At 32.8% G+C, this 24,193-nt stretch overlaps 1 protein-coding gene across 1 annotated transcript in view; it reads left to right on the top strand.

Moving 5' to 3' along the window:
- The first annotated feature begins 326 nt into the window (after nt 1–326).
- Nucleotides 327–24,193, top strand: part of LOC115444686 (RYamide receptor) — a 43,087-nt gene continuing 19,220 nt past the window's right edge. Inside the window, exons 1-4 of the mRNA XM_030170556.2 lie at nt 327–1,006; nt 12,749–12,840; nt 13,772–13,974; nt 19,749–19,897. Of these exons, the coding sequence (XP_030026416.1) occupies nt 996–1,006; nt 12,749–12,840; nt 13,772–13,974; nt 19,749–19,897 (455 nt within the window). The 5' untranslated portion in view covers nt 327–995. The remainder of the gene's footprint in view (nt 1,007–12,748; nt 12,841–13,771; nt 13,975–19,748; nt 19,898–24,193) is intronic.

Genomic DNA, 24,193 nt, shown 5'->3' with positions numbered 1-24,193 from the left:
AAATTAAAAACTTTATATCCGACCATTTTGAAAGCTATAGATACGAACAATATCTATACAAAAGAACTTATTTTAAGTAAGAACCTTTAAATCACGTATATTATGTAAATGATGAACAAAACAAAAATTAATAACATTGGACACTATTAAATTAATGTGATATTTCTTTCGACTGCCGTACTGTGTCCATTGTAACACAATTAGCGTCAATGTGTGCAAGCTAATGGACATGTCTACACGGCAAGTTGACAAATAATATTTCATGAGACGTGCAGGGGGTAGGTGTAGAGCGTTGTGTAGCAGAGCCGTGAGCGAGCCGAGCGCGCCGCGCGTCTTTTGTAGCGTGTAGCCATTCGGCTCCGACTGCGCGACGCGGCGAACCGCTTCCGCCGCACCACCACTCCTGAAAACTTTGTCTCGCGCGTAATATTTGTGCGATACGTAAAAATAAACGCATCGAGATATAAATGTACAAAATATTTTATAGTAATCAATGTATGACATAGTGTAATTTTTAGGTACATTTCTAAAAACTCTGCGCCAATAATTAAATTAAAATTATAGTATTATTAAATTACATATTAATAATAAAGTGCTAATTAGTAACCTGTTCGCCGTCGGTAATCGCTAACACACCGGAGTGATGTGTCCAACATATTGTTAAGATAAATAAACCTCATATCAAATGTTTTACGAGCATAAACATGTCATTCAAAGTGAAGTGATATATAAAAATACCAAGTAAAGTTTACAGAAGTAATTTCTATGTGAAGGTTAAAAAATCAGTAAGTGCGCAATGTCAACTTTGGGAGCGGGGACAAGAGTGCTAATCGTTTTGCAAACAAGCTGTAAAGCGGCGGCGAGCTGTGTATGCTCGTTGTGTGTCGTGTGCATTAGCATTGTGACCTAAGAAGGCATTAGTGAACAAAGAACAGATACAGTACTTATCAAACGCCAACATTCTGTTCCGAATCGCAACATCCGCCTTCTACATCATGGACACCAGGTATTTACATATATTCACCTTATCTTTATTATATAAACCACATTTCATTTTGAAGCCATAAACAAATTCAGCAAGGTAATAATGTGTACACACGTATGAAGATAATTTTTTATATTTTCGTATTTTGCGAAAGTTTTTTTAATACACTGCGGTAGAATATTCTTTATGTATACAAACGCAATATCACCGTCACGATACAAAGTCCAATTGGAATATACCAAGTTATTTAGGTTCTTTTTGAAGATGGAAACCATTATGTTTTCTGGAGTTCATCGTGAAATGCACGGTGTGAAGAGTCCTATTTATATCACACGCCTCGTAGGCAAGGCTATATGCATTCTTCATAATCAGACATTGCTACGTCAAGTTCATAAAGCTTCGTTCACATTACAACCCTTTTAATATTTTTTTGTTACCTTTAAAGCCGGTGTTTTAAAGACTTAATCTTATCCTATGTTCTAAACATGATATAACATAAAGGATCCCTTGCTTTATGCCTTAGATTATAATGTAAAATAATAAATGTTTCTAATATAAAATTATGGGAAAATCTGGTCCATATGTGGCTTCATAAGTAATTGGTTCTTAAATTGAGAACTCGTAGAAGTCCTTATACAAATAATTAATTTTATGTTTTCTCAACCAATCAATTTTTATAAAGTATCATGTTAAAGTAAAAACTATATTATTGAAACTCAATGAAATATTGATTATATACAGTTACAGTATATCGTTTAATATTAAACTAGCGATGCACCCGGCTTCTTACGGATAGCAGAGCATAGGATTATGCCTAAGTTTTTTTCTATCCTAGTGTCTCACAGCGCTTAGTATCTCGGCTTATATAGTATTAGTGGGCGACCGCGGACAGCGCGTGACCTCTTGGATGTACATATTTTCTCTCTTCTAGTTTTATTTATTCGATAACTTCAAATTATCAAAGTTAATTATATGGTGTTAAGAGTTTATAATATACACGAAATAGTTTAAGTAAATAACTTATTTAATTTGGTAAGGATTTATTTTAGAATCCGTCTTAATAGCTTTTCAATTACCCATATGCCATTGCGGACTTTTCTGTAGATATAAAATAGTAACTATTTCATAATACATTATTGTTATAATCAAATGGATGAGGCAGCATTTTCAATGAAAGCTCCCAGTCGGCTTGATTTTCCCACAACGTCAATAATCATCAGCATATTTCATCTATTTACACAAAACTGTGATTAATTATACACATAAAATTTCTTTTAATCACTACATCTATTGGTGAATGCGTATGAAATTCAATTAGGTAGTTTTTGAGTTTATTACATTCAGACTAGCCGATACTCAAACACGGCCGGAGACTCTGTTTTATAATATGATGTGATATAAATAGTAATAATAATATGAGCGCTGTATTATATACTGTCCCATTGTTGGGCACGGGCCTCCTCTACTACTGAGAGGGAATAGGCCTTAGGCCACCACGCTGGCCTAGTACGGGTTGGTAGACTTCACACACCCTCGAAAATTCCTAATTGAGAATTTCTCATGTATGCAGGTTTCCTCACGATGTTTTCCTTCACCGTTAAAGCAAGCGATAATTCACAAAGAATACACACATATTTTTTTAGAAGAGTCAGTGGTGTGTGGTCTTAGAATTTGAACCTGCGGACATTCGTCTCGACAGTCCGTTCCACAACCAACTAGGCTAACGCCGCTTAATGATATGATATACTTCAAAGAAAATACTAACATGAGTTCTTTGAAAGCAATATTTTAAGTACCTTTTATATCATTTTTGGTGTTTATAGCAATAAACATTTAAACAACTAAAGGCGAATTAAGTACACATTGTTACGTCATAAGCAGTTCGTTGTTACGCATGAAAAACATTTTCTGAAATAAAATTCCCTTGTTCATTTTCTAGGGTAAATTTATTTGTGCACATAAAATCCGCGTCTTTCAGCAGTATGTTATATACCAACAAAATACACACATCACGTCTTTATCTCCGAAGGGGTAGGCAGAGGAGCACCTTTAACTCTGGTAGCAACCTAAAACACCTAAACATCAAAATGTCTACGATTTCACTTATATTAGGAAAGACTTAAAATACTGAGATTGCTTCACCTTCTTTGGCTTTCCTTGTTCATGTTAAATACAGAAAGCAAGAATTAGTATTGGGACAATACGAGAATCACATATACAATGAAAAGGAGCAATAATATAAAAATATATCACAATTATATCTATGTGGCAACAATTGAAAGAAAGTATTTTTACGTTGAAAACTTTGCTCTTACTAAAATATATTCCATACATATATGAGCTCACGCCTTTATCCTAGAGGGGTTAGGCAGGGACGTAACTAGTGCACACACATGTATCCGATCTTATATCTGAACCGTAATAGGTGGCGAGCCTATCGCCGTAATTATTGCACATAAATACCACAGCAAATCAGATAAGCAACTCAATTTAATTCTGAATACAATATTTTTTTTTTTATTAAAGCAACCCAAATTATGTTTAAAAAAACGTGGAGAAATTGTCTGATACAAATTAAATGATTCTGTAAAAAATATTATAACTAACATTTAGAAAAGAGTTATTGAAACGTAGATTTTTTCATTTATGTGACTGGATTCTATGTTATATGAAACAAAAGTAAAATAATAAACAGATACACATATTTTCAGTATCATAAAATAGGTCTTACAACTTCCTGAATATAATATTAAATTCCAAAAATGTTATAAATCACCAGATCTCAAAGCTTTCATTAGTGATTAATTAAAAGCAATTAACTAAGTAGGTAGCGGCGACAGGTTAAGATGAAGAAGAAAAAAGCTTTGAAGGAAAATTTTCCTAGTGACAGGAAAATAATTCCAACTGAAATTAAAGCGTTGCGTTATTTAGTTTTGCAAATTATTTATTGTTTCATAAGCAAATACATCTCAGCACAAAGACGTATATAATAAAACAAGCATTTTATGATGTATGCCATGTCAGAACAAAACATTGTGAATTTGCAATATGTTTTATCCAAACAATTACTGCTTATATGTATTGTTGCCATAAATATTTGTCAATTTCTTGCAAGATCATACCAAAACACAACTAAATGAGATTCTCAAAAATGTTTACGACTGTAGTTTGGGAGATAACTTTATTGATGTTTTTACGGCTTTGTATAAAAACAAAGAAATAGAATGGAATTGTTTTTCAAGGCGTGACTAATAATAATATAAAGACTGTTAATACTTGTTAATTGGATATCACTTTTTGTTTGTTATCTTTCATTCGTTGTGATACCATAGACCCTCGCGAGTATTATTTTAATAGCTATTCGTGAAATTTAAGACTATTTTTAAAATCAAATTATCGATTTTATTTTAACAGTAAAAATACAATATGATTATTGTAAATACTATATAATGAATAGCGAATGGACTAAACTTCACCTTCTCTAACTCTACTTTTAAAATTCGGTTGTCACATTAATCACAAGTGATAGAATACATTTTAAAATAATTTATTTAGTAGCAGATGTAATAATAACACAATTTAGCAATAACGAAATTCAATGTCACTAGTAAAATGTGAGAACGAGAAAAATCTGTATTTGCGTTCACAAGCACTTTCCAACCAAATAACTACGATTAGCAATCGTAGAATTGATATTTTTGTGTTGAGTTATTGTTTAATGAATACTATATTATTTGAAAATAACTTCTATATTATAAAGTCTCCCATTTGCCCCTACGTAACACCATTGTGGGATCACTTCGGCGCAGCATAACACTTTTCTAAAGTGTTGCGGACAACATTGATTTTATTTAACAACCAGTTTCCACCTGACGTCAACCGCAATTTAAATCTATTTTTATTATAAAATTAATAGTAATTGTTAGTTCTGGTAGAACTTATGACTTCAACATATTACTTCTGGTAGAAGTAGGGTCGAAAGAAAATATTTAATAAATTGTTTTATAAATAGAAATAGTGACTCCTACGGGATTAAGCTAATTTTATAATTAGATGCCAAATTAATTGGACGAGTGTATTTGTCCCAGCCGCATAACTAATAATTATATTTGCTAAATTCGTATCAGTTCCCCCGTGAAGTTTAATTGCGTACGCTTATTACTCGCTCTAATCAGCAGAATATTCCTATTTTCTAGAGACCACATCTCAATAATAACGTGCAAGATGGAAAGTGACAGGAAAAAATATGTTCTATAATAGCATTGTTGGATATGCTTTAAGGCGTTGGCTAAATAACAAATTTAGAACATACCCGAAGTCCTTGGTAATCTATACAATAATTGCTTCGATAAAAGTTCTGTCTTTCGAACACTTCCGCAATGTGGAAGCCGACAGCTAATTTCGCTTTTACTTTTGTAGCTGTCGCTCAAATTCTTATTAAATAAAAAGAAATGTAAAGCATTTTTGGGCTTCTTATTTATTTGATATATAAGTCGCTTTTAATCTACAAGATTACGCCAGCCAGATTCTGTAGGCTCATAAATAGAAAATACATTTAAATGAAAATATTTGAAATGTTCCGAAGTTGTCTACAAAGAGCTTTCTATAACAGTTGTAGTGACGTTTTAAACAGTATGGAAAAGCTTATACTCTAATAAATATGGTAACCAATAAAACCCGCTCTAGTTCACAAAACTTAGGTAGTCTTAGACAAATTAATTCCAATAGTATATACGTTTTTATGCTCTAGTATATTTTAATAACTAACAGACGCCTAACAAACATGGCATACCAATAAGAGTTACTAACAAGAATAACTCAAGCATAACACACGCGGTAAAAATACCAGGAATCATTTTATAGCCCTTTCATAAAGTGAATAGTAGATAATAAACTTCAAAGCGTTTTTTATTTATACTATATACTATTGTTTAATGAAATATGCTACTTTTTTTTTGTGTTTAAATAATCTCACATTTTCTTGCTGTTGTAATTAAGAAATTACTGTTTTAATATAGTTATTTAAAGAATGTTAGCGTCGTTACGAGTTAACAACCAGGTAAATGGTTAAAATATATAAGCTGAATATTATAGTCTAGTCCAGGTTCCTGCTGCAGCCAAAACTTTGTTCCTTTCAAGTGTTTATTTTAGTTATGCCTCTCGCAAATATGAGAAAGACTACAGGTACAATCAGTAACAAAAGTAGCTGAACAAATTCAAAACTTCAAAACGGTTTTATATATTTATTTCAATCGAAATATTCTCTTTTCTTTATCTGTAGTTTATGTTACGGAAGAAAAAACAATTGTTTGTACCGACACAAAGGTTAAGGGCGATTAGAAATTTTAAATTTATTCAGCTACTTTTGTGGCTGACTGTACTTTACGACTGTATCTTTAAGTAGTAGTTGACCTTTCCAAACGTATGACAATATTAGAAAAAAACGTATGGTACACATTTGTAACTTCATTTTTTTGTTATTAATTTCTTTACATATTAGCGCGTGTAAAGGCGAATAACTGACGGTAAGGCTAGTCCATAAATTTAAGGTCGCGCAGCGGGCGATGGAGCGAGCTATGCTAGGTGTCTCTCTCGCGGATAAAATCAGAAATGAGGTTATCCGTGAGAGAACCAAAGTAACGGACATAGCTCGGAAAATAAGCAAGCTGAACTGGCAGTGGGCTGGCCATATCTGTCATAGGACCGATGGCCGCTGAAGCAGACGAGTCCTAGAGTGGAGACCGCGTCTCGGTAAGTGTAGCGTAGGACGACCTCCAACCCGCTGGTCCGACGATATTCGTAGGATCGCCGGTAGACGCTGGATGAGGAGAGCGGAGGACCGAACAGCGTGGCGCGCTTTAGGGGAGGCCTATGTTCAGCAGTGGACAGCTGTAGGCTGATGATGATGATGATGATGATGAAGGCGAATATTGCTCTTTCATTTCCTAGAAACCAACGAGATTCGAGAATATGAATTATTACGTAGATATCGCATTTAGTTGCTAGTCCTAGTTAATTTATCCCATTGAGCCGGCAATATACTGCTAAAACTGTGCCTTCCCTACATTTTTCCTGACAATATACTTCTTTTGAGTCAGCGTTTTGTAAGCAATGCGCCCGAAAACTGATCTTATGCCTTTACAATACAGTTTACAGTCGATTGCAAATGTGACGCTAGCTTATATTGTTTTGTATAGATTTTGAAGCAACAGCTTCCAATTTGACATTATTACAAACTTTTCTTTCTAAATATAAATGTAATAATTTCATTTGCTCATTTACTATTTAAAAATTGAGAACATTAACGAAACAGCATTCAAACAAACAACAATGTTAGCATTAATTTTATAACACTAACTCCAGGCGGGGTGAAATGGATTTTATATCTCCATACTGACATCCAAGATAAACATACTATAAAAAATGTTTCGGATTCAGATGAGCAGAATGCCAAACTAAACAAATAAAGTTTTCTACGAATGAAGAAGTGGAAACATGAAGAAATCATGAACTTGAAGACGTATAATTATGGTGTCTACTGTCTAGGTAATAGAATATAACATTATCTCGCGGCCTAGACTCGAAATCTTTGTAACATTATTTATACTAAAGTTTGTGAAGAAGTTCGGATGTTTAGATATTAATAAGGAAGGAATCGTCAATCGCTGAAGGGATTTTGATAAATATATCCATGATCCTCTATTTATTTTGGCTCTGTAGAATGCTACTATTATAACTCAATTATGTCATGAATATCATATCAAAGAAAATTATAGAAGCAATCATGGATGCCAACTGTTCCCATTTGTTCTGGCCATGTTCACTAGCATCTACAGCCCAAACAGGAATATTAAAAGTGTTGAAAATAATTATATATTTTTAAATATATTTTATTATCTTATTTCCTATGTTCAATAATTTGTAAAGTTGTGGATTTTAATTTATTATGCGTAAAAAACGTCGTAAATATGTGTCATGTCATCATAGTGCGAAATACAATCATAATACATCACGGTACGCTACCGCATGATCTATGAACATCAATGTTGTTATAAATAAGTCTCATGTATTCGCAGACTATAAATTTTATTAGTTCTACAGAATTTTTATGAATGCCATTAATGTTGTTTTTGTATTTATGTGAATGAGCAAATGTCAATTGGTGTAAAATTTATTTCTACCGTATTAAGATGTCAGATATTACGCTTCATTTTTAAAACAGACGCGTCAATGTTACTCCATTGTAACTGATGGTAAGTGGAGCGGTTAGCAAGTAGAATGACGATGAACGTTAGATGCTTATCCAACCAGTCGGTATATTTATATTGGCATATTATACTAAATCGAATATACAAAGGCTGATCCCGAAGTCCAATAAAGTTACACGAGTATGTGGTGGTGCAGGTGGGTGGTATCTGGACGTATACAAATATCCCATTTCCTGCGCACGTAAATTTAATTCCATTTTTCCCACTACAGTCTTTCTAATAAATCAAATTTATGTATAACGCTACATGCAGCTGCCTGTCAGGTACTGCATTGTTACGCTGTGCACTAAAGCGGGGTGGACCAGTACAGAGCAGGGGTAATAAATAATAGCAAGTAGAACGTTAAAAAAATCTCGTCCATTTCCCATCCGCCCAGCTTCGGCCATCGCTTCGTGTTGAGGTTCGATTTTTGTACTCCATTCTACTCGCTCTATCCATTTATTTACGCTTTGTAAATACGAATTGTAATTCAATGTTGCGATCTGTGTTCGATTCTTAAATAAATACTTTTTTTTTATTCTGTGTAGTTTGATCTAAAAGTAGTGGTCCATTGTCAAGCCTTCACTACTATAATTATTTATTACTTGAGCAATGGAAATTGATAAATGAAACAATATGTAAGGAAAATCTAAATGAAAGCAGAATTATATTATATCTTTACTTCATAACATCTCAATCAAACATGAGGAGCCAGTCCATTAACATTTGGCTTTGTAACTACTTAGAGACTACAGAAAAGATCATCCATAACGTCGATATAACTACATTTGTAATAAATCGAAGCGTGAGATACCTATTCGCCGTTATTAGATATTATGACACATGTTTACATATCGTGTTATATGTATGTAAAAAGTCTGGATATGTTGCTTATTCTTTCGTTCTTAACACTAATAAAAGGCCATGAATATATCAAATATATATTTGATTATTTTATTGTGAATCTTTATTCGTTTGCTGTATACAATAAAATAAATACAATATTACGTAAACATCTAATCTTACATTTGCCGATACAAATTTGATTTACCTTTTTATGATAAAGGATTTGACTTTAGTACAACCAATATGAGTACACATAACTCAGCAATGATTTATATAACTTTACCATATTATGTTGAATATGGTAAGCCATTTAGATCGGGCAGATTTTTTTCTTCAAGTTTTGCATAATAATACATTTCGGAAATAAGAAGCAATTTTAATGATACATTCTTAAAGGTTCGAGCAACTATGCCCGATTTGGGGAACAAACCGAAAATAATACCGTCCTCTTTCCTAGTATACTGCTGCTAAGCCTATAAGGCGAATCAACTTACACTGTGTAAAAGCGAATACGCGTTTTCTCAACTAACAATACACATAAGATACACAAAATTATTAACATATACGTGCAATTCACGAGTTGTAGTTAAACGTCACTGTGGAATTTTATTGGGATGAGCACACAATTGCCAGGTTAATAAATAAAAAAAATATATAATCAATGATAACTGAAATTTATTTTTTATGTATATTCAGATATGATAATCCTGTACATTTATGAATAGGCGATTTACGTGGATGGATCGGAACGAGGCAATAAATAAAATGCTATTTGAAACTTCTAGCTAGTTGATAACTTTTCCTAATGCGACAGATCGTCTGGACAAATACAACTTAGTCAATAACTGAGGCCACCACTGTTTAGTCCATTTCTCCCATGAAGCCGTGTTTATACATTATCGTGTAAGCATCAGGACTATTTTCACGATATTTTAGTAAACTGATTTGCTCGATTTTTACTTATAGAAAATTTTAAAAGTTATAAGCGTAACAATAAGATTTAGCAGAAGCTATTTAGAGTGAAGGTGTTCCTTAATAATTTTGTTTACTTCAAATTCTTTTACACGCGGATTCGTAGGCGTACCTAATCCTACCTTATTATTCGTACAATTTATATCCAGTGTTCTCTCGGATTATCCTTGTAATATTCTTAGTAAACGATTTGAGAGCTTTCACTTAATTTTGTTGTTTATTGTGATAGAATATATTATTATATAACTATTCACATTTCATAGAGTGAGCGATTCTTTGTAGGTAAATGCACAAAAATTTGGAACATAATAGGGACAGTGTAAAAAATATGGCTAATCGGCAAATTATATTAATGTAATGGTACCTATACTATGTAAAATAAGTTTTATTTTATAAAAATAGAAGCCACGTAAGTGACTCCATGTACGCTGAAATTTATCAATTTTTTTTAATTTGGTCAATTTTGAAGTTTTGCGTGTGTCGTTTTTATTCGCCATTTGCTTACTATAGTTTAATTTTACTGTATGAATAATAAACCTACATGAAAATCCGTTAACTATTTTTCGTAAAGGGTAAACTTTAGAAAATATTGAACAATTTATTAGAAGCGTTGTGGAATTCATTAAATAGTATTGTTCCTCTTACATCAAAAGCCCTTGATGATTTAACGTGCGTCCAAAATAAAACACGTCGGCTGAAAACTATAAAGATCAAATCGTTGGTGATATTTTTAGTTTTATCGCACAGCTGATTGTGGCGTATAAAAGAACATAATCTATACTATACCATACAACGATTATCATATTAATCATTGAGTTTGAACGATATCGGAAAGGTTCATTTTCATAAGTTTTTTATTAGCTTTCGCTTTTCATTTACCATATGACTTGCATATTTTAATATAAATTCTTTTATAAGTTGTTTTCAACGAAAGTCATCTTATATTAAAAAAATCATATACGAGAATAGACGGTTCGACAACCGCAAAAAATATTACATGTTGTACAATATGGCGTGTATTTACCACTTTCGGAGGGGTTAAAGAGCGTTTAAAATGACATTAGGTATTTATCAGTGCTGCATTTGTTTTTCAGAATATAATAGCATCAATATCTTTTGTGTCTTTTCACATTCATAATTTCTAAATAGTTTGTTTACGTCGCTTGTATGTTAAGTGCTGCACCTCTGACGGCTGTGAAAATGTTTATAAAATTTGAAGTAAGTGGAATAGTCTTTTATGCCGTGGATTAAGAATGTACCAACCCTCTGGCAGCTACGGTTTGATTTCCAGACTAATAAAACACATATTTTAGTACATCAGAAGAAGCTAGCGCGTTGTTTAAAATATATATGCATCAATGAATCAGTCTCTTTTTCACTAATAAGATTACGTTGTCAGCATTATATGGATTAGGATACGATGGGACTGACATGTCACCTTTGGATAAAAGCCCCTAAATAAAAATAGAAAAAAAAAAGCATATTTTGGTAGATTGCGAATATTTATATATGTATTGTGAAATATATCTAGTAGCTTTTATAATTCTACGACACAATACCTATAACTCAGTAAGGATTCATATAAGATCTTCCATTTATTGAAGTCAATTTGCCAAACAAAAGAGGTATATAGTAAAATAAGAAAGAATTCTAATTGAGTAACATAAGTAACTAACGATGGACTGTTTTAACGTTCGTGTAAAACTATTGTTGTTAGTTTTTCATAGAAAGAAATAAAGTGACAAACTTGTCGTTGTTTTTTTAGTAAGTCTCACATTTTATTAAGTTTTGCCATTTTTGTCAACTAACTTTGATCATCCGAACAGAAAATACAAATTACACGAAATCTGCGACATTGCATCAAAACCATATTTAATGGAGTTTCTTGCTCAGTTGCAGAAATAAATTGCTTTTTAAAAGGTAATAGCAGTTTTTATCAAGTTCTTTACTGAAGCAGATGTTTTATTTTGGGCTGTGACTTCTACATTTTAGTTTTATAAATCGTTTAGCCAAGGTCCCTTACAAAAGAAATTATCTCCTTTGTCAAAAGAATAACTTAAACATCTTGATAACTTATACATCGTTTCTACCACTAATATTTATTTTATCTCTAAGGAAAATTTAATTTTTCAAGTAAGATGAGCCGTTTTATTTAAATATTTGTAATCTTACCATAATCTACGTATTTATAGGCATGGTTTTGTGTAGATAGTTAATGTAGATTATCAAAATTCATAGAAACTTAATTAATTTTTGAAAGTTATACAGTTACTGTAATGGAAGTAATTGAAAGCAACAGTTGGATTTTATTCGTCATTGTTTTATTTATGTTGTGGACGAAAATTACTAATCAGTGATTACTAATATTATAACTACATTAGTACCTAATTTTGAATCACGATAAAAGTAACAAGTTATAAGTTATTTCCCTTGGTGTACTATAATCCTTTTTTTTATGTTCCCATAAAGGATATTGTATGCAATATGCATCAAGATTGTAGTAATTAATTTAATAGTTGTATAATTATATTTAAATTAATATCTTAAAATACCTGTAGGAAATAGCCCCTTAACTACATACCTTGGTGAGTAGATACATTACACTTAATGTTTGTTAGGTGCAGTTACAAACTTTTGAAGCGGCCAGGATTTCCACGTGGAGGGATCACCAAGAGTTAATTGATTAAATTTGTTGCAGTACGAGTAATTCCACGCAAGACGATGATGCGGACTGGTCACGGAACTCCACCTTAGATCTTGTACAGAATGGCTCGGCTAATGATACTTACGGTACGTAATTTAAATATTAACTTCGTTTTAAGGGGTAGACAGAAATGCATCACACTTACTTTTCATCCAGTATTCTATTTCATTCGGTTGTATCTTTCCAATAGGAATCTCAATTTATTGTCTTATTTCAAAGGGGTTTGTGTTAATTTAAAAAGTAGTGTTTGAAAATACTTCACTACGGGATACGACTCCGTCACATAAAAAAGGATCTCCGGAATAAAAGTCCCATTATGTAGATACTTTCCCAGGATAAATACTAGTCTTTAGATTAATCATTATTTATCTGTGAGCTAAATTCCAGTCAAATCCGTTCAGCGGTTTCTGCTATCACTTGTAACAAACGTCTTCACAACCTTTGAATTTCTATTTTTTAAGCAGTAACTAAGATATTATACCTTTAAAAGCTGGGGACATTGATTAACGACCGTTTTCACTTAGTTCGGCTAGCCTTCACGAGCTCGGGACTCCTAATGATGAAATACAAATCAAAACGATGCAGGCAAAGCTTAAGTAGGGCGACTGTTTTGCATCCCTTTGATCTCCGTTGCTTGTAATTAGAGGTAACCATAAAATAATGGATAAAGCGGAAGTAAATGTTTGATCATTTCATTAATTGATTCCTGATTTTAAAACTTTATAATTCCTTTTTCTAATTACCATACATTTGTTACTTTTTACTTATGTGGTAAAGGCGAAGTTTGTCAATTTCTTTCGAAGTTTGAATGTATTAAAATTTCGAAAAACTGAAATACCTGAATGGGTTTGAAAAAAAATTATAACACAAATAAATATTGTTCTGAATTAATGCATAGACTACTGTTTATCCCTGAAAACTATATATCGGACCTTTTATAGCTGAATGATCTATCACGCAAGCAAAGATCTGAGCAACACCTGATAATTAAAATAATACGAATTTAATTTGTTTCAGATACATTATACCCGGTGCCGACGGGGATGATAGTACTGCTTTCTTTCTTATACGGATCTATCTCAGTGCTAGCAGTAGTCGGCAACTTCTTAGTGATGTGGGTAGTAGCGACATCAAGGCGGATGCAGAGCGTCACCAATTGTTACATAGCAAATTTAGCATTAGCTGACATCGTCATAGGATTATTCGCGATACCATTCCAAGTAAGTAGAATTACATGACAACACAAATTCAATTCTTACTGTTCAATCAATCGAGTATAAAATTGCAAAATTACAACTAAAATCATTTTTTGTTAATTGTTAATATTATTAAAATTATACGTCCACTTCATCCATTATGACACGGGCGATAACCTACTTGGGAGTGGAACAGAATCCCGAGTTAAACATCCGCAGGTTCAAAACCCAAGGGCAGGAACTTCTGCCTTTTCTATAGGTAGAGTAAAGAGTTATGTGTGTATTATTTATGAATTATCGGAGGAAAACATTATAAGGAAATCTGCATATCTGAGAAGACATACGAATTTAGAAGTCTATCTAATTAAGAGTCTGCCAACAAGCACTAGGCTAGTGTGTTCGACTTAGGCGTCAAACCCCACAATACTAGAGAAAGCTCGTTCCCAGCAATGGACAGTATATATATACATATAATACACGGTTGATATTAATATCTATGAAAAATCTATTGTCATGGAAAAGATTTGCCTATTATTTTATGTCTGAGCGCGTGCGTAAATATCATGTCCCAAGAGGGTCAGAAAATAGATCTTTATTTTTATCTCAAATTATATGTTCTCAGTAAGAAAACGTTACGAGATATAAATATTTTTCATGGCATGGTTCTTGACTATGAACATAGGCTGATATAATAAACATAACAAGAACTACAAAAAAATACACAATACGCCTTTATCGGCGAAGCGTAGAAAGGTAAACAGAGGACAAACCAGGGCACCCACTTTTCATCATGTGTATTTCGTCCCTTGATGTGACAGGAAGGCGAACCTATTGACATATAGGAGTCAAATTCCTGTACCTGATCCAGGATTCAAAACTGGGACCTCAGAGTGGCAGTTGCAGCACGTACGCATTACAACTAATTCACCCAGGCAGTTGAATAACTCAAGTCAGTTATTATCAACTATTAATACTTACTTTAACGACATTGACGGCAATTTATAACAAAGTAGCACAAATAGAATCGCTAATAATTTTACAGAATATATATTATAATATATACCCTTTAGATTTCTTAAGAAATTTCTCTTTCACTCTCTGCATACACGAATGAGTAACATGCCCGTTCCAATAACTGGTCAGTCGAAACTTAACCTGCGTGAAGTTTCAAGTACATGAAGCTGATAAAATTATAACAGGTCGTTTATTATTGATTCCGAAAATACACCTGTTTGGTTTCCACCGTCTCACAACTTACCCAAGTTGAGTGAGCATTATCGTTCTTTAGCTTTCTATTGACGTCGTTTTGTTATCGCTCGGCTCCAGACACGTGAAACGTAAAATCATATTAATTTGGTTTATACATAAAAGATTTTGGAACGTTTTTGTGAGATTTATTGAATTATAACGATGCTAACATATTCAAGCTTAAAATAAATCTTAGGTGCATGTTATTAAGTATCTGTTTCATTTTACAAATTTCCTGCAAAGCTATTAATGTCCATCGACACGCTTAATTGAATACTGACATGAACATGACATTTTTTAAACGGTCAACAATTGTTCAATTCAATGTTTGGGTTGTATCGTCTCAGTAATATTTAAATTACGAAAAGAATTATTTTAATTCCTAAATACACGTACACCGGAAATAATGAGTGACCCAATTAATCAGTTAGATATGTATATAGACATTCCTCAAGTCATATTTATCTTTACCGTCAATAACTATGTCATTTATCTCCTATAATGTGTAGAAAGAAAGAGGAAGTACCATTTACTTCCTATTATGTGTCCATACACATGACAGATTATATGAAAACCATTTCCATCTAATTACTCTTCCACTGATGAATGACGCTGATAATCATTATATATACAATGATTCCTACAAACACTAGTGTGGTATATTATGCTAAGTCCATTTTATATTTGTAATGAAAATATGTGTATAAGGAACAATCTTTTATTAATTACATAATATCATTGAACAAAATATTTGTTTTACCTAATACCTACAAATAACTACCTATATAAGAAACAATGTGCATACATATTAGTTTAATTGAATTACTACAATGATTATTGTTATTGCAAATTTGATATTACAGCAGCAAAAATATATCGTAACTTAAAAAAACGTGCGATAAACATAAACCTTGTTAAAGTAAATTAACACACATGCAAAAACAAAACTGCAAATGCTTTTAACAAAATCTTTTGTCACCCTACAATTAACAGAGATTCACACGTTGTTGTAGTTAAATTAAATAATACCTCATCTTACAAAACCTCTCGCCCGATAATACACTGCACGCTCGCTTGTTCGCAAAATGTCGACGGCAAATTGTAAACTGTCTCGTCTCTTTGTGTATCGTCCGGTTCTGGAGCTCGAGAGCGTGTACATATTCTCGATCATAGCCAGGTTAATTAAATTATGTTGGACCTGCGATAATAAATACAGGAGTTAAACGAGAGAAGCAAACGTTACCAAACAATGTTAGTGTATTAAATTTCTGTAAGCACTCGAGGTATTTCGTAAAGTTACGAACTTTAGAATATGCCAACAGCTACACGAAGTGGATTTTCAATTATGACTATTATCTCGTCACGTTGTTTGCACCAATCATTTCCACGTATATTTATTGCTGTTGTGGGTTCCTTTTGTAGTATTTAGTTGTTATCAGTACTGTCAATACAACTGATTCTATTGTGGCTTATATGAGAAAATTGGTTATTCAGAAACCCATAGAAGCTGAGTTATCATTGAATCACATTGAACCTCATATATATTGAAATACTAGCTTCCGCCCGCAGCTTCGCCCGCGTGGATTTCGGGTTTCAAAAATGGAGAAGGTGCTCAATTTGTCGGGATGTTTTTTTAATTTATGGTGGTATGCAGGTGGTCCGATTGTCCGGTCAGGGTCTGATGATGGGATCCTGGTGAAATTGAAGGAACTTTTAACCATTAAGGTTGCACACGAAATGACGGAAGCTTAAAAATGGAGTAACTTCTCCCGTTTTCCCAACATTTTCCATCACTGCTATGCTCCTATTAATTGTAGCGTGATGAAAAGTATACTATAACCAGCTCAGGAGTATGAAAAATAATTGTACCAAGTTAAGTTAAAATCCGTCGAGTAGTTTTTGTTTCTATAACGGTTATACAGACAGACAGACAAAAATTTTACTAATTGCATTTTTGGCATCAGTATCGATCCCTAATCACCCCCAGTTATTTTGGAAATATATTTCATGCATAGATATGCAAAAGTAGCTCAAAAATTGCCCATAACGAAAACATGCATTTTAAAGTAAAACAAAAGAAATAATATCGTGAAGCCAACCAAATAACTAATGATATATTAAATTTTGTGACTGTTCAATTTAGTCGGGTCCGCGATATCACTTTTGTTGAGTTTCAGAACGCGACATTACATTATTATATTCTGTGCTCCAACGCACACTGCTTTGATGTTAGGAACACACCTACATTGCTTAGACAACAGTGAACTTTATACAATAGCAATAAAGCTCAAATTGACTCTACGTATTAGTTAGAAAACGTTTGTATGGGAAATAGAAAAATGCTGTTTTCAGGATTTTCCCGGCAATTATTCGAATTTTTCTCACCTTTTAAACCTTCCCTAGACCTCCACGAATAATTCAAGACCAAGATAAGATAAATCCGTTCAGCCGTTCTCGAGTTTTAGCGAGACTAACGAACAGCAATTCATTTTTATATATATAGATAAAGAAATAACAACGATCTATTAGTCACAGTCGCAACATAAACAAACACACTGTACTTTAATTACAAATAATAATTAAAAATGGCTGGTCGCGGCTGTGACCGGTAGGTGAGCACTCAGCATAATGTTGCGATGTGGTGCAAACTACAACACAACGCTGTTTTTCAGTAGTCACCTTAAGTGACGTATCGACAGGTCCACAGGACAAGGTAAACCAATTAACAAGAATAATAAAATATAAAAAAATAAAATTTATTTCAGGTACGCGAAATGAGCCGTCGAACAACTTCATTTTAATATATTAGCATCAGGGCAGATATTATAGATACATTACGTGTCACTGGTTTTACCTTAGTTCGGGATGGCGGGTAAAGCTACATTACTTGCTAGTTTTGACACAGCGTTATAAGTCATGTCAGAACTCCCCTATATAGCGACGTTTAGCAATGAAGGTCGATGCCTTAATATTTTAATATATTCTGGAAACCTGTAAAGCAAATTCAAATGCAAATTACAAGGATTTAGCCGGATTTTCTATTTATTGTTTAGTAAATTTTGAAATTTGATGTGATTTTGAAACCCTAAAGTATTTCTTAAGTAATTGGGAAATCATATTTGTAAATGATAGAATAGCTGTGTACATTTCTTAACAACAAGGACAGTCGCCACGAACGCATTTATATCGCTGTCTCACAAAAACAACGTAAAGTAATCAGTTCTCCTGATGAAATTAACCAAGAGTGCAAGGAAATTCCCTTTACTTGGGTTTTTACTTGAATTCTAGTAATAAAAGAAGTCGCTGCTCCTCTTTCTTTGATATTTATATTTAGCAAACAATGCACCTACATTTTACCATTTTCTATAACGAATGTAAAAAACATTTACTCTTAATCGAGACAGATTTTAACTAACTCTAAAGTTTTAAAAATGTATGTTTGTATTGGAGATGTTGGCAAACATTTTAGAGAAGACGATCACAATTCTATAGAGGATTTGGGCACCTGGCTAAACTACTACTAGGTCTACGTCTATGATACGGGTACAGTGTTTGCTACATTGAACAATAAATAATTCTATTGCCCATTATTTATGCGGAAGAAATTATCTAATGAATCGAATAAAGTGAACGATTGGTTACAACGAGTATGCAAATAGCGCTCACCGCCGTCACCGTTTGTATTAATCAACGCCAGTCAAAAAACAACAAATAAATCTCCACGTCACGCGGTGAGATTAACCAAATACGATTAATCTCAGTGTGTGACGGATTAACGATTTAGAACAGCATCGTTTAATTTGTTAGGTCATATGAACGCTGAATATGAGTTAATTTCAGACAGCAAAAAACTCTGAATATAAATAATAATAATAATATCAGCCCTGTATAATATACTTGCCCACTGCTGAGCACGGGCCTCCTCTAATACTGAGAGGGATTAGGCCTTAGTCCACCACGCTGGCCTAGTGCGGATTGGTAGACTTCACACACCTTCGAAATTCCTATAGAGAACTTCTCTGATGTGCAGGTTTCCTTCGATGTTTTCCTTCACCGTTAAAGCGAACGATAAATTCACAAAGAATGATGACATGATTTTAATCTGATCTGAATATACATATATATACCTTCGAAAATTGGTCAATATGTCTATATAATATTTTAATGCTGAGGGAATCATTAATAAGAAACTAAATGAAAAAAGTATTGTCATATTGTTTTAGAACCTAATTGGGCTAGATTTTTGATAGATATCAGTTGGTCGTCATTAGGATGGAGGAATATTTTGATTGAAATGCAATGAAAAGTAAAGTTATGTAAATATATGGATGTTTGTAATTTACACTAAACAGACTGACCTTTACCATCAAACCTGAAGCCGAATCTGCTGTCTTGAAAACTAAATCCCTTATCTACAGACACTACAGAACAGATACAGAACTATTTCCCAGAAAATGGATCCATTTTGGTATTTTATTTACTTCAACAGATCCACTTTAGCTAGTTTTACAAGCAACTACAATGTGTATTATATTTACTATCTTTTACAGTTTCAAGCGGCTCTTCTACAACGATGGCTCCTGCCGCACTTTATGTGCCCCTTCTGTCCGTTCGTGCAAGCGCTGAGCGTGAACGTAAGCGTGTTCACTCTCACAGCCATAGCCGTCGATAGACACAGAGCCATCATCACACCTCTCAGGTAAGTGTTCAAAATTAATGACATATTGAAAAATAACCTAAAACCTGAATACTATAATCATAATCAACAAGTGTTGATACAGATAATAGGGGAACTGAAATTTATTTGATTATATTTTTATTAGAAAATAATATAGGTATTAGGTAGAATCATAAATACATAGGGCGCGATAGGTGCAAGATAGGGATAGCATGTTAGCGTAGCTCGTGGATCATTCATAAGATTACGGAGTTTTTTGAAAAAAAAACAACATATTTTTAACAATTCGTAATAATTAATAGGCATAAATTAACATTGTCTTATTTTAGTCTATTAAAAATCAAGAGCGTGGTAGAGGCCTTGTGTTATTTCATTAACACAACGTAGATGTATATGTTGAGACAATATTGTCTTAAAAGATTAGTCTGTGGCTTTTATCGATAATGACGTTAGCAGACGAAAACAAATAAAATCGAAATGGTGTAACGTAGTTATATCAAATTACTCAAATAAATCGCACAATACTCGTATAGCGCGGTATTTGGTGAACCATAAAACGTTAAAATCCGAAGTGGATCCATCGTAAACTTTTGTGTTTATTTATAGAGAATATAACGAGACTAGTCTCGGAGTCTCTACTCTCGTGTAGGGAACAAAATAATAGGATTCTTAGGTAGCCTAGTCAATAAAGCGGAGCCACGAAATATAAACCAATAAGAAGATTTTAATCCATGTGACGTGTGGATAATATTTCGTATTTCTGTGCGCCTACGATGCACTGAGCGTTGATGGAGTTAAGTCCCGACTACAATCTCAGAGTTTATCAGCTGGGGAAAAAACTATGTTCTAGTCTAGTGCTATCATAACATTAATTAAAGCTATTTCGTGCAAGTAAAATAAGTTTGTTTTTGCACTTATCTTAACCAAATTAGCCGCATAAATAAAATGTAATTTTTTTTCTGCATTGTTATAGACAAAAATATTTATACATAGTAAAATTTTAAGATATGCAATAAATCTAAAACATTTTTAAGCATGTTATTTCAAAGAATAATAATGTATATACCGCCTTAGAAACAATCTCAATATAAATATAAATACAGTGATTATCTTGCTACGAGTATGCTAAGATTTAAGGCGAGAGGAATCTAAATAAAACATTAAATAACTTTAAACAGTAATATTATGATCAGTATATACAATAAATCGTTTATTAAGCCTCATATTGTATTTTCTATAAAAAACGCATCTATAAAAAGAGAATTGAAAGTAAATATTCCTTCCTAGTAATTATAAAATAGCTTGGGTGTCTTCATCTATTTAAATATTCAATATCATTTTAGCAGACGTTTCGATATAAACTTGTATTCTAGCATCAGTAATTTTATATTTCAATTCATGATATACAGTAAAATATTTCGTATAGTACTAGCTTTCGAACGAAATCAAATGCGGTCAAGATTTTACGTTTGTATATTTTTAGAACGCAAATCAAAAATGATTCAGTAAAATTACTTTCACAGACTTCCGACGACATGTTTACTAATAAATCATGTTAACATCCATACAGTATTGACTTGGAAAAATTAGTACACGGAATATTTATACTGTTTGGTAAACATACGTGTTTTCATACCGGATTGTAATGTTGCATGGAACGGAATCACACCAGACACAAATATTGTATACATTTATTCATACTTGGTGCAGTGATCCTATGAGATACTCAAACTGATTTATGAGGAACATAATATTCTTCTGTTTATTTTTGATGTTTATATCTTAGTTAGTAGGTGACTAGTGACTTTCTTTAAAATTTTAAATGAACAGATTGATTCGGGGTTGCAAAAACATCCCCGATGTTTAGTCGCAGAACGGAATTAGAATTTGGCCGCTTCAATAATCTTCCTCAGACTATAAGATTTTATTAGATTCCTTGAAAAAATACTTTATGGTTATTATTATGTAACATTAGGTTTTGCTCACGGCTGCGGCTCACTGCGCTCACGCGGAGTGGTTTTTCTACGAAACTCCTCAAATCATTGTAGTTGTCCATAGCACCATCAGTACGAAGACCCATCTATGTAGCCCCATCTATTTAAAGAAATTAGATTAGAAGTGTTTTCTCCAGGTGCATATTACCGGGTTTAAAAGTAGCCTACATGCTAATCCAGAACATGGTCTGTCCGTATGCAAAATAGCCAAATGGGTTCAGGGGCGTCTGTGCTTACTTCTACTAAAGACATCGAAACATTTTTATAAAGTTTCGCATTTTAAACACCAGTAAAATTAGATAAGATATTATTATAAAGCGTATGTACTAGGCTAGGTGCTAGTAATATTTAGATTTCTATCAATTCATTTAGTTTAACGTTTTCAAACACTGCTTTCCAACACTCAACGACTGTTAATGCCTGTTGAAACTGATTTATATGATTTCTAAGCATCGAAAGAATTTGCATATTTTCTTTACAATTTTAATATTGTAAGTGTTGCAATTTTGCCATATTCTCGCTGGCAAACTAAGGCTTTGTGTATAATGACTACTACGTACCTAAAATACACTATATCAATTGGTAAACACTTACTGAGTTCACCCATAAAAATTATATTCACATTATATGACATATTTAAGAAGGAACAATATGAAAAACAGACTTTCGTAAACGGTTCTAAGCTCACGTCCTTAACGAAAGCATGTTACATATGACAATAGAAGCATTCCGGTTATTTATTACTGCCTAAATCTGCGATATTAAAAGTTGAAGCGCCCATCATAATAGTTCAAGAAGGGTCATTTATTGCGAAACTTTTTTTCATATCCCGAAGATCTCATGTGTTATTAATAGCTGAATATTTGTAGAAATATGTTGGTATTCTAGAAAATTTGTTTATCTTAGGAGAATTTAGTATATTTTGATTTCGGTAGATATATTATTGGAAAATGAAAACTAATACGCGTGTCGAATTTAGGTTATGAAAAAATACAATATGTAGTATATTCAAGCTAAATATTAAAGATTCATGTAGTTAAGTGTATGTAGCAGAGTCCTTGATAAAAACAAACTTTAGAGTTTTGCTAAAAATATAACTGTCAGGCGTTTTGCTAAGGAAACAAATGTTATTTATTTAAGGTACTGCGCAAATTATTTCAACTTTATATAACAAAATTACGACATTCAAGACGACAGCAGCCTGTCAAAATTGTTTTCACACAATCACTATGAACGCCGCGTTGCTTGCAAAATCGGCAACGTTGACAAATTCAGCTTTAGCGAAAAACAAATATGTTTCAACTTTGCTGCACATACCTACTGACAACTTTAGTAGTTTTCATGAGTTCGGAGTATTGACCAAAGATTATAAATACGAATAGTTGCGACATTTCTATTTATTTTATGCTAATTTAAACTGTAGTTGGCTCTGATTAAGCGAAAATGTAGAATTTACCAAAATATTTATAACACGGAGTGATTATTGAAACTTACATTGTCGCAAATTGACTCAAAATTGGGGAAAATATCCAACCGAAAAGAATTGACTCGAGATAAGTTCTAACGTTCTAGGTAAGAGTGATCCAATCATTTATTATTAAAAGCGGTAGGTATACAACAAGAAAATATACATCTAAGTAATTATATGCTATTTATAACTTTTTGTAGTAAGTATGTTAATTGAAATTTACTGTTGTAAATAGAGGTACTTACGAGTCTCTTTTCATCGTAAGTATTATTCTATTGTTCTACTTTTAAATTTTACATTTGTGTACAGCCAGATCTGTTCGGCCGCATGCCAAAAAGTATGTAGGCCACATTTGTAAATATGGAGTTTATTTTAAATAGGTACCTATAGATAATATTTTTTTACATCTATAATAATATAAAGATAGTTCTATAAGCGGAGACGTGCCACGCTACTTTACCTAATCACTTACAGATGAATAGACAAATCACAGGAGAGTATAACGTACAATTGGAAAGACGCTCTCCTTCAATTTTATTATTTGTTTAAGTTCTTTTGTGCGTGTACTTTATGCAATTACTAATACAAGACAGTATTACCGTATTTATAGGGAAATAATGTAGGTAAACGGAAATAAAATACGTAAAATAAATTTAATAATTGAACTTCATTATTCGATCAAACATTTTCTTTCTTGTTCTTAATATTATTACAAATCCGAAATTTTCTGAAAATGTTTGGATATGTGTTAGAAGTAAACTCAAGCTGAACGGATTTGGAAGAGAGAACACACATTTAGAACGGCAAAACTCGGGAAGATAAAAACTTTTGAAAGCGCGTACTTTCATGGACATC

The sequence above is a fragment of the Manduca sexta genome, chromosome 26 (genome assembly GCF_014839805.1).
Source record: "Manduca sexta isolate Smith_Timp_Sample1 chromosome 26, JHU_Msex_v1.0, whole genome shotgun sequence".
NCBI lineage: Eukaryota > Metazoa > Arthropoda > Insecta > Lepidoptera > Sphingidae > Manduca > Manduca sexta.
Note: the sequence above shows the minus strand (reverse complement) of the source record. Positions and strands in the feature narration are given on the sequence as shown.